We start from the raw sequence: 12,373 nt of genomic DNA, 5'->3' as shown, positions 1-12,373 counted from the left end.
ACAGGGGGGTGGGGGTGGGTGGGGGTTCCAATAACATGTCCCTATTCAAATGCATTGAACGTCCAAAAAACAGAGGGGGTTCCAATCCCAACCCACCCCCCTTCTGGATTCACGCCTGTAATATTTCTTGTTTTGACAACACAATATGATTCTGTTTCTAATTCATTTCTAGTTCATAATAAAGATATAAGAAGATGTGGTATATGTGCCAATGAGACAACTCTCCATCTAAGTCACAATTTGTAACAGTACACCAACAAGGAACCTAGACTCACACTGAACAGCAAGCTATTGCGGGCCCCACAATGGGTAGTGTAAAACCATTGATACAGGGAAATCAACTGTCTAATCTATATCAAATACAAGAAACACTTATGAACCACACCAACAAATGAAAACCACCGAACAACAGGAGTTGATTTCACAAAAAAACTTACGGCTAAGAGTTATCATAAGTATATTGAATGATTAATGATTTAAGAACAATCTTAATCATAAGTTTTTGTGTGAAACCAACTTAAGACAGGTACTAACAAATGCATTTGGTTTAAATGTTTTAACAGGTGCCAACCTTCACTCTAACATGAAATGATAACAACATACACTGAAGGAATAATTACATAATCAGTGTTCTCCCCAGGTTCTTTTAGTATCATGGTAATGTGATGCTATCTGAAGTGGTTTTCTTATATACATTTGTATATTGTTATGCATGTGATACATTAATTTTTAGAAACAAGATGGTATTTCTCCTCTTTACTAGGATTCTAAATGAAATATCTGGTGAGAACACTGATAATATTAGGTTAATGTCAGAAAAAAATATATACTTTTTTGTAGGAGGCCTTGAAACTTAAGTAAGGCAAGGTTTTGACATTGACCTAATACTGTTTTTATACAGAAACTTGATTAATAAATAGATAGCTATTTTTAAATTGTAACACAAAATTTTAAACTTCTTTCCACCCCTTAATGAACCTTTGAGTGTGGAGAAAGCTTTCCATAATGAAATTGACATTGCACAAAATATAGCTGTGTTACTATAACTATGGAAATGAACACAACTAGTTGAAGTATAAATATGATTCGATGCGATTGAAAATGTTTTATGATTTGATGATGTGTAAAAATTATGAGTTAACAAGTTGAAATCAAGATATTGGAACATATTTTAATAATTTATTATCCCTTTTCTTTAAGGGATGCCAGCATTTGTATTGCAGCTATAGTGTCACTATCTATAGGTTTATTAGGATCGTCTGAAATGATATGATATTCTGTCCCTGACTCTGTCTCATACATAACACAATGGGTAATTTCCTGTACATTAGACTTATTCACATCCACAATACATGACAAATCGTTTTCTGAACAATGAGGTATGTTAATAAGGTCAACTTTCTGTTCTGTCACTATGTTGGTATCTTTATTATACTTGGTCAAAGGATTTGTTTTCTCATTCAATCTCTGACGCCGTCCTTTTTTATGATTGGTTATCAATGTCTTATCTCCACTTGCTGACTCTGTACGTTCACGCTTCAGTTTATCTTTTCTAATTCCGTTTTCACTGCTGGTTCCCTGTATTCCCTCTTTAGCTGTTTGCTGACAAATTTTATGATGGCTGGTTAGATAATGCTTTCGGTGAAAACGTTTTCCACATTTGTCACACTGGTATAGTTTTAAATTTTGATGTCTTGACTGTTCATGTCGTTTTAGTGAACCTACAATATAAAATAATTTTCTAAATACTATGCATTGTAACATTTATTTTCCCTAACTAAAACTCCAATAGATTTATAGGTGCTGGCAAAAAAAGATTGTAATTTATTACCAGCATGAAAACAAATAAAATTCTATACACCAACACAAAAAATGTATCCATTAAACTTGAGTTTATATATAGGGTACATGGTATGCTGTTTTAAAATTCCAATGAATTATATGTCTTAGCAAACAAGCTGACTTTTGAAATGGATGGAAAGACCATGCTCAGGAATATTACTACTTATTTTTTATTCAAACTATCTTACTCCTTACAGCTGGAAAAAGGAGTATGTTCACAAAGGGAAACAATATTGTCCTAAAATTGTATGATAACTAACTTCAATAATTATAGTTATCATTGCTTCAAAGATATCTGAATAAAAGAAAAATTTATCTGAGGACATGAATGCCTCCCCTCAATAAATGATTCACTACCAAAATTAAAACTCTGTTTGTGTGTTGTGGTTCATAGCTTAGTGTATGAATTTCATAAATATTAGATGAGAAAAACCTAGGTTAGAGTAAAGAAATGTAAAATGGATGGACTGAAGGACTGATAGAAAGAAGTTTGAACAAGGGTTACACATAATGCGCCCATTGCCTTTGTGCACTCTTATAGTGAAAATGATAATGTTTACTAAATTCTAAATAACTTTCAGAGTTATTGCCTTTGACAACATTGCTCACATGCTAGGGCAACAATTATATTTTGTAAGGATGTGTAGTTCACCAAAATATATATATCTTTATAACAAATAAGACATTAAAAAGTCTTCCAAAATTATTTTTGTCTTGCTTTTGTACAAATCTATATCATGCATTTTGGAATGAGGCTGTTATTTTCCCATTGTTCTGCTGATATAATGCTTTTGTTTTTGTCAGTTTTTAATTTGAAAATACTCTTTATGAATTTGCCTTATAGTTTTCTGTTTTTTGTCTTACATTTTTGTTGGGTTAACTTATCATTTTCATTCTGTTTCTGTTATTTACTCTATTATATTACAAAGTCCAAGTTTGATGACAAAACACTGGTCATCTTGGTACTGCCCCTTCAACTATAGATATTGGATATTGGATATTGGACAACAAATGCAAACTGACAAGAAAAATTACACATCTGAATGGACTAAGTGAGGAAAGTTGTTTAATACTTACTGTTTCTAGTAAATACTTGGTTACACACAGTACAGCTGTATAATGAAGGAGAAATAAATGCATGTCTATTGTTTATATGTGTAGTAAGATCAGCTTCAGTAAAAAATCCTTTGAAACAATGAGGACATTCCAATCTTTTAGGGTTAGAATGCATCTTCAGGTGAGATTTTAGAGAAAATGATTTAACAGTCTTTCCACAGGTGCTACACCTACAAGTTGAAAAAAGTAAACATGTATATTCATTATCTTATATTCTAAACAGACAAAAGTCTTCAAGACATACAAAAGACCTTTCTGGCAATTAACAATTTCCAGGTTTAACATGAATGAGCAATGGATATTTTCAGGTCAAAATTTATAAACTGAGCCTCAAATGTATGTTTTCATGTAATTTTGGAACCTCATTCAAATCGATCCAACGTCACAGCTTTTAAGGTGGTACCTAACACTACAGGGAGATAACTCTGTAAAATCAGCTAAACGTTTTAATTATGTTGTGTAGTTGAGGGAATATTAAGCCTCTCAACGATCAAAACTAGTGTTTGTCAAAACGGTTGGTTTAAAATTTTTGAAATTTTTATATTTTCGTTAACGGGTCAAAGTAAATACTTTGACAAAATTTTATGAAAATTAAACGAGTCCAATTAATTTTAGTGGATGTGTTGGGTACCACCTTAAACATCATCAAAGGTCTGCAATGTTAGCTAGTGAAGCACAAATTTCTAACAAAATTTGTGAAGTACCTTTTAGTGTATTTTGAACACTTCCATACAAGTTGATTTAATATATGTTAAATATCAGAAAGTATTAAAAAGATATGTGTTAAGAATATCCAAAGGATGTTATATGATAGATTGATACCAAATTGTAATGCAAGGATAAAACCTGGCTTCAATCCGCTTATATTTTCGTTCATTTGAATAAATATTGAATATACATGGCTGGATCTACATGGTATCTTATATTCTACATAACTTGAAGCATTAAAGGATGTAAATAAATTCACACTTACAAACAAGTGAGAGATCTTCTGTGAGCTTTCATTAACTTCTTTGTTTTACAATCTTTCCATTGGGAATTAGTCTTGTTATTTTCTGTAACAGATTCCTTACTGCCAGTAAATATTTTCCCATCTTTACCACAATTTACTTGCTGCTTTGGGTGACTTGTTAGTGTGTGATCTTCCATTTCTTCCACTGTCCTGCAGTTATTCTGGCTAAGATCAAAACTACAATAAAACTAGTTAAATAATTCTACTTAAAATTTTTTTAAAATAAGCAAGCCAGGAATTAATATTTCTTTCCCTTTTTTGAAATGATAAAATAAAGACATGGACGATATATATTTTATCATAGAGAACTATAAGAAATATTGGTCCATGCATCAATCAAAAATATATGCAATATGTTTAAATTTTCTTTAGTTAGAGAATTTATTCTGACATCAGAAATCTAGTGGTGTACATGTTTAACTTGTTAATGTAAATGTGATTTTTCATACAAGTGTGTATAGAAAACCCTTGATTTCATGACACAATGTGGCTGCATAAATCCTAAAAAGTATTACCTTAGGTCAGCATTGGACTCCTCAATTACATGTGCTTTTACAAGATCTGAGTTTATATTCTTTTCGGAAAGACAAATGTCAGATTGCACATTATCTATCACGCACTTCTGCTCCCCTCTTTCTGAATTATCAGAATGTTCTGTTCTTTTATCTTTAAACTCTACAGAACCATTCTTGTGGAAAGTTGCCTGATCTTCATCCTTACAAAAATTTTGTTCCATAACTAAACTGTCATCAAATGATTCTCTATGATTTTCTACAATCTTGCAGTTATTGGACATTGCGTCTTCATGATTTGATTTCTTTCTGTTTGAAACTGGTTTTAACTTTTTAGTTTGTTTTGATATAGTACCAACAGAGGATACTTTCCTTTTCTTAGTCTTAAAACTATCTGTGGTCTGTTTATCTGACGAAAGAGAACAGTAATCAATTCTCTTGTTTCTAGTTGCCATTTTACGAGAAGATTTCACAATTTCATTACATGTATTATTAACCACTTTTGTGGTCTCAGTATTGTCTTTTGAATATCTTAAAAGTCTTTTTTCAGTCACGTTAGCTTCTTTTTTCAAAAGATTCTCAGACACAGAATCCAGTTCCCTCTCAGTTATAATATCTGTGGTGTTCTTGTCATGTTTGTCACCCAGCTTCACTGACTTATTTGAACAATATCTATATATGCTGAGTAATTTTTTAAGCTTGCTATCAAATTTGTGAAATCCATCTTCATTTTCCTTTTTTTGTCTGAAATAAAGTAGATTTATTTCAAAATTAAGAAATTAACACACAAATTTCTCTTTAACCAAACCAGATTTTAAACTTGAATGGTAAATACAATTTCAATAATTCTGATTTGACATTCACTTTTCCTATTATGCTTGGAGATTTTAATTGGTGATGAGTTTATCTCTTGTTTTTTCTTTTTTTTTACAAATATTTTGTTAATTATTTTTGAAATTTGTTAATATTTTAAGCTATTCTGAAAGATAAAAAGATAAAAAGTATTGCTCAATAAAATTTATCATCAAATCAAGAATTCAATATATATATTATTTACTTTTAAACAAAAATATCTAATTACATTAGATATATAACTAAAATAAATTTGAATACTCTTCTTTAAGAAAATAGAAAAATATTATACCTTCTGCTGATAAAAAGATTACAGGTTCCATCAACATGATCATCATATGCAATTCTAAATGGCATAATGGCAAATGATAATGTGCATTGCCAGTCTAAATTGTTCTTAATAAAACATGAAACCTTGTTCTTCAGTAGTGTCCAAATCTCGTCTGAAATTAGATTTTTAAATACCGGTATAAAATAATTCTGATAGTAGCGTTTTTGTTGCTTACCTACTTAAAATAATATCAAAAGGTGACCATTTATTATTTCATTTTCTAGATTATCATCGCATAATTTCAAAAAGATGCAACAAAATGAAATTGTAAACAAAAGCAAAAAAAATAAGTGGTACATTGTATCCCAAAAGCATAATTTTGATCATTGCACCATGAAAATTAGGTCAAGATCAGGTCAAGATGATCAGGTTGATATGTAAATGTAAGAAGGATTCTATAGACTAAATATCAATAACCTCATACTTTAAATACTGAGAAACTGACATGATCATGAAACTTAATGTTGACGTTTGTGGGGCCATTAAACAAAGAAAATGATGTGCATAAGAAAGCAGTGAATTCTCAAGGCCCTGTAAGTACCACGGGTTCACAGTGGTATAAAGTTTTAGCGTGTTGGTAGAATTTTGGTCCGTGGAAAATTTTCAGTTAAAAAATCCGTAATCAGTAAAATTTAAAACAGCTTCTTTAATCTTTTCTGTGTGGTATAAAATTCCAGAAAGTACACAGGGAGTTGTGAGGAAAGAAAAACCTTAAATTCAATAAAATATAATACACTTGTAAGATATAATACTTTCCCTTTTATACAGCGTACCTGAATAATGGACATCTTTTTTCACTATATCTATGTGTAAATCAGCTGACTTTAAAAGCTGAACATCAGGTGTTAAAAGTGATAATCCTCCACATAAACTACTTCTAAGGTATAACCTTTTCATTACATTGTATCTGATAAATGAAGAAGGAAAAATTGTCATTTGATTAATGTTATGTCTTTGTTGTCTCATTACCTAGTTTATTTTATTTTCAAAAAAAAAGAAAAGCCATGTCAAATGCTGTCCAGAATTACCTCAAAAGTCCAAATTAGACAAGCCAATCAAAGAATCACAATCCCTACAACAACATCTGGAAAATATCTGTCATACTCCTATCTTGATTTGTGAGTTGAAAATGATGTGCTACAACATATCTTATAATGCCAAGCATCCAACATTTATGACAGCAGAATGAGTCCTGGGTCATAAACTTTACATAGTACTAGGAGTACAGACTTTGTGCCCTAAACACCAAATCCCGTATTTTGGTTGGTTGATTTCTGTCAAATTCTCAGTCTGAGTATTATAATCTGACTGCAAGGCCTGAAGCTCTGGTTCAAATAATTATCATTTCCAGACTTTGAAAAACTATGTGTTTATATGAATAAAAAGAGATGAAGAGTACTAAGTTAGGAGTAACTAGGGTCTACATTTATAATGAAATAAAACCTGAACCACATGCTTAAGAATTTTTATTTTTTCACTAAGATAATATTGTATACTATTTTTTTCTCCATTTATACCAGACTGTTACTCAGTAGGCTAATTTTACCTTATGTACAGACATTGATGTCACTAAACTCAATCATAAATCATGTCTTTCAATTTTCAATTTTCATGTCTCTGGTGTAGAGTTGTATCATTGACAGTCATACCTTATGTTCTTATTTTTTTTTAACACAAAACTAAACTAAAGTACCTGCAAACAATGTCCAGTAAACACATGGTAATAATTTCTGGTGATAGTGTATCTACTATTGTTACCTCTGGCCACATAGAATAGAGGTCAAGGAATATCATCACATACTTCTTTCTTCCTTGGCAGCCATATGGTCCCAACACACATAACTCAACCTGGAAAAATTAATATCTCTTGAAAAACTCTGAACTCTGAATTAAGTGCAATGAATTGCCATTTTAGTTTGGTGAGTGTTTCAGCTTTTGAAAGTAAAAAAGTATTGTAAATATAAATCAACAATTAATTTATAGATTCTTTTGAACATCAAACTGATATCTTCCCGTATTGTATGACTAAATCAAAATAAAATCTTTAAAAAAAATGAAAAAGTTACTTGTAGTTAGTATCTTGGAAAATATGTTAGACTTTGAAGTACATCAAAACACCTTTTCATAGAATCTTCTATATGGAAGAGAAGTCATTGTTTATTTCAGATGTGACTTTTTCAGTTTTACTCTACTTAATTAATTCCGACAAGTGAAGTATATAGACTCAGGAACATGTAATGTTTGTAAAGAATTGCCTTTAAAAAAAAGGAAATACACTGAGATCTTTGAATGGATTTTCACAGATTTAGAGATAGAATTTTCAAAATATCTAAACCATTGTTAACTGCTAAAACCACACATAAAAATTCATATGCAAAGACTTAAAAGATCTCAGGTAACCGTAACTTTTCTTAAACAGCCAATAGTCTGATAGTATAAATTGTGTTGGATGACATGTTAATAATCTCCGACCATGCAAGGGCTGTATAGCTAGTCAAGGTCGTTAATAACTTCCATTTGTTGTTAAATAATCTTACAGAATGCCAAAAGTAACCAGGGTCAACATCAGTATCAGATTCAAGGTTACATATTTCTACTCCATTATTATCCATGTTTTCTAAAACTTCTTCATTTCTCTCCTCATCTGGCTCATTTTTCATTATACAACTCTTCTCAACAGCTGAATTTTGTTTGGTAGAGCTTGAGCTTTCTAGGTCTGTTTCATGCACAGTTTTTATTTCATTATTACAACTGAAAGACAATTCCAATGATTGGCTGATGTCATTGGTATTTTCATTATGATCAACATCGATGTCTGTGTTTGATGAAAATAATTCAATTGTACTATCACTGTTTCCACAACTTCTGAAGTTTTCCATTTCTTGTAATACATGGTTGCCATGTTTTTCACCGTACAACATATTCAATATTGCCATGTCATTTTTCTGCTCCATTGTGATAATATTAGTTGTATCTAATCTTGAACTACAGATAGGACAGTTCCTGATCAACAGTTTAACCATCTCAATCATACACAGAAAATAATATTGATCTTTACACAGTGCTACTGTTCTGTTTTTACCATGATGTTGACCTACAAAATATTCATCAATAAATTTTTATTATATTATGTTTTTGCTTCATGAATGGAAAAATATGGTATTTCTTAAGTCCATTTCGTTTTCTTAAATTAATTATCACAGGAACCCTCTAACCCCCCTCCCCCCCCCCAAAAAAAAACCCCCAACAAACAAACTTGGTATGATAACTACTTAACACATTCAACTGGTCAATACTTATTAAATACAAAGAACTCTTTACAAAATATCAAGTGTTGTAAACTTTGTTAAATTTCTATGGTGAAACTCTGACAAATCTAAATTCAGATTTATCAGACTTATACTACGCACTGTGTCCCTGGGAGCATTAATTACCATAAAATCATAGTTGTATTCCCTACACAAAGCCCTTTTCAGTGCATTTTCTGATATCCATAGTAATCATGACATGTTTAACCCCGCCACATTATTTATGTATGCGCCTGTCCCAAGTCAGGAGCCTGTAAATTCAGTGGTTGTCGTTTGTTTAAGTGTTACATATTTGTTTTTTGTTCATTTTTTTACATAAATAAGGCCACTAGTTTTCTCGTTTGAATTGTTTTACATTGTTTTTTTGGGGCCTTTCATAGCTGACTATGCAGTATGGGCTTTGCTCATTGTTGAAGGCCATAGAGTGACCTATAGTTGTTAATGTCTGTGTCATTTTGGTCTTTTGTGGATAGTTGTCTCATTGGCAATCATACCACATCTTCTTTTTTATATGACCTTGGTTTTTATATAAGGCTCTTGGAACCACAGAAAATACATTTTTGTAAAATAACTAAAACAGCAAAATGAAAAGAGCCTGTGTCTGGTCACCTTAGTACAATGTAGTACAGTGTATGTGCATTTACAAAAAGGGATTTATACACTCTGACTTATAATGCCGACCCCATTAGTTCATCTTGTAAATCTGAAAATGCAAAATTTAATAGTTGTGCTGCCAGCTAGACCTTTTTGTAGACAGGGTTAAGTTATATTTTAGTTTCAATAAAAATAATTTGTTTTACAACATTTTACAAGACTGGCCAAAACAACTCATTGGGAAAGAACCCAATACTGTCATCTTAGACATCTACTGCTATCACTGGAACAGAGTCGAAAAAGGAAATGTGAGAAAGAGACAACAACCTCACCAAAGATCAGAAAACAACACAAGGACAGCAAATGGGTCTTTCAAGGGGCTGTAGCTAGGAGATATACAGATATATAAAAATCTAAAAAAATAATTTTTAATCATTTTTCAAACTGTTGTCGTTGAATAGTGAAATTAAAATTCCCTTTTAGCAGCTAGTATGGTTCAATTTTGTCAAATAAGCTAAGAAAACATTAATGATGAATTCTCATTGAATCTGTATTCATGTGACCTTCAATTTAACCACTTACATGTGGCTAGAGATGGATAGCGCATTAACTGTGCGTGTTGAGTTATTCGAAGGTAAAGAATGTTAACATTGAAAGTGAAACAAAGGTAAAACATTTGATTGACTGGTTTCTAACACAAATTATCATTCTTATGTAACGGTTTATTTCTTCCTCTGTGATATTTTATCCTGAGGATGATTTGTCACGGTAATTTTTTTCCAGGCATGGTATTTCACAGGTAGAATTTTTCCAGAGGAGTGAAAATCTATCTGTGTTATGCGGATAGTATGTACCAGTATATATTTGCCGTATCATATTTCACAGAACCTTGTGAAATATACTCCCATTAATTAGTATGTAAGTAACTCGCAATCAATATATACCTGACTTTAACTATGAAATGTTTCACAAAGGTAGAACAAATTTGCTTAATTTATCAAAGGGAGGTAATTATGAGCAATTTATATTTTAAAGATATTAATATGATATATTCCTGAATCTATTTCATAGAGAAATTTTTCCTTGAATCTTATTTTTTATATATTCATTTATATAACATTGTATAACAAGATGACTTACAACATACATTTTTAATAAGACAGATATTATTTCACAGGTAAATACTATCCAACTGTTTAAATTGCTTTTGTTCCAATAAATTTTTATGCTATAATTTATCTGGTTTTCATATAATTAACAACAACATCTCTGTCCCCAGACTATTTACATAGTTAAAAATATTATCATAATCAAATTCTTCCATTACTGTTAAAAGTAGTAATGCAACTATATTTCTACCTTTACGTTTTAATTTATATTTGTACTGAGATCTGAAAACAACTCACTTTTACATGTATTTCACATACCTTATTAAATCATGATATTATTTCCCAATTACGATCTTTGAAATTATTTCTGGTGTTCTTTCTTATGTTTAATGATAATTTTCTTTTAAAAGAATGATATTTACTTGAAAATTTACAGGATTTTTTTTCAATGATAATTTGTGAAAAAATTCCCATTTAAATACGTTTTTTTTTACAAAATTGGTTTAATTCAAATACACTTTTATTATTTCATAGTATTTTTAAAGGATAAGTTTTTTCTAATAACTATTCAATAAGTTAACTACCCAGAAAGAATTTCACGGCAAAGGAAAAAATATCCCAGGGACAACAACAACTACTGTGACATTTTTTTATCCGGATCAATTTTCACCCAGATATAATTTTGCTTTACACTTATAGATTATTATGCAGGTAAAAACAATGATTAAATTATATTTTTTTAATGTACCAATGTATATAATAATTTGAAATTAAACAGACATAAAAAATCTAATTGCATGAGTTCCCTATCTATTTTTATCTACATGTATATTAATGTTAATATTATTTATTCGACCATCAGAGGTTTTCATAGGTCAACTCAAAAGTCATTAGATGGCATCAAGACATACACACAAAACAAAGCAACATATCCTTGACCCCATGCCCTGTAAATTGTGTATTTTAGACTTTTTATAATTCGGAAAAATGTTTTACATTATTATGAATCAAATATGAGAATTTGAATCAAATTGGTGAATGTGAATTTGACAGCTATTTGACTGTTCCCAGCTAGAAGGTTCTGAAACCAATGGTGGAGTCTTATTCTATTTTTACTTATTCTTATTTTTATTCGCCGCGATATAGCCTTTTTGTGCTAATAGGCGTAAAGCAATCAACAATCAATCAATCAATATTTTTACCTTCTTTGCTTATATGGCATTCATAGAAGGCCTGCAACTTATCCTCATTTGAAAACAGTACCAGTCTTTTTAATGACTTTTTATCACTTTTCTGACGGTCAGTATCACTGATATAATTACAATTCGATGGAAAGGGAGTGGAATAATACTGTGAGTAAAGTTTGCCATTTTCAATGATAAAATCTAAAGCTCTTTGTCTAAGATTAGATCTGTGAATTCTGTTGCTGTAACGATCATCTGGCGGATACTCATTGGTTTGGAGATAGCTGAAAACGTGTTCGAGATCTATTTTTTGATAGAGAGATTTTTTCGTCTGCTTCTTATTTTTTTCCATTTTTTTCTGCCGGTGTTTTGCAAGGTTTCGTCCCTTTTGTTATTACGGTGCAATGGGAAATATGTAAACGTTCTGATAACTTCGTTCATTGATTTTTTTGGTGTAAACATTGTGAATGTATATCTAATAATAAAAATCTGTCAAATATATGTGCTTTTCCT

The 12,373-nt window shown here is 30.8% G+C and overlaps 1 protein-coding gene across 1 annotated transcript; it reads right to left on the bottom strand.

The window, feature by feature from the left end:
• Positions 1-1,159: 1,159 nt before the first annotated feature.
• On the bottom strand, positions 1,160-12,299 carry LOC134725325 (uncharacterized). Its single transcript, XM_063589044.1, has 9 exons — positions 11,879-12,299; positions 8,203-8,759; positions 7,359-7,513; positions 6,439-6,572; positions 5,627-5,777; positions 4,486-5,226; positions 3,932-4,147; positions 2,920-3,128; positions 1,160-1,721 (listed from the first exon to the last, which is right to left on the bottom strand). Exons 1-9 carry the CDS (start codon positions 12,210-12,212, stop codon positions 1,183-1,185), a joined length of 3,036 nt encoding a protein of 1,011 aa, XP_063445114.1. The 5' UTR covers positions 12,213-12,299; the 3' UTR covers positions 1,160-1,182.
• Positions 12,300-12,373: the final 74 nt, after the last annotated feature.

This window comes from Mytilus trossulus, chromosome 7 (genome assembly GCF_036588685.1).
Source record: "Mytilus trossulus isolate FHL-02 chromosome 7, PNRI_Mtr1.1.1.hap1, whole genome shotgun sequence".
NCBI classification, from domain to species: Eukaryota; Metazoa; Mollusca; class Bivalvia; order Mytilida; family Mytilidae; genus Mytilus; species Mytilus trossulus.
This window is presented reverse-complemented; position numbering and strand designations above follow the sequence as displayed.

Excerpts from the sequence above, each read along its gene's own strand:
- LOC134725325 (XM_063589044.1), bottom strand. The coding sequence starts at position 12,212 with ATGGAAAAAAATAAGAAGCAGACGAAAAAATCTCTCTATCAAAAAATA. Across the intron at positions 6,573-7,358 it reads TTACTGGACATTGTTTGCAG|ATACAATGTAATGAAAAGGT; the intron begins GTACTTTAGTTT and ends TTCATTTATCAG. Across the intron at positions 1,722-2,919 it reads CCAAGTATTTACTAGAAACA|GTTCACTAAAACGACATGAA; the intron begins GTAAGTATTAAA and ends TTTATATTGTAG.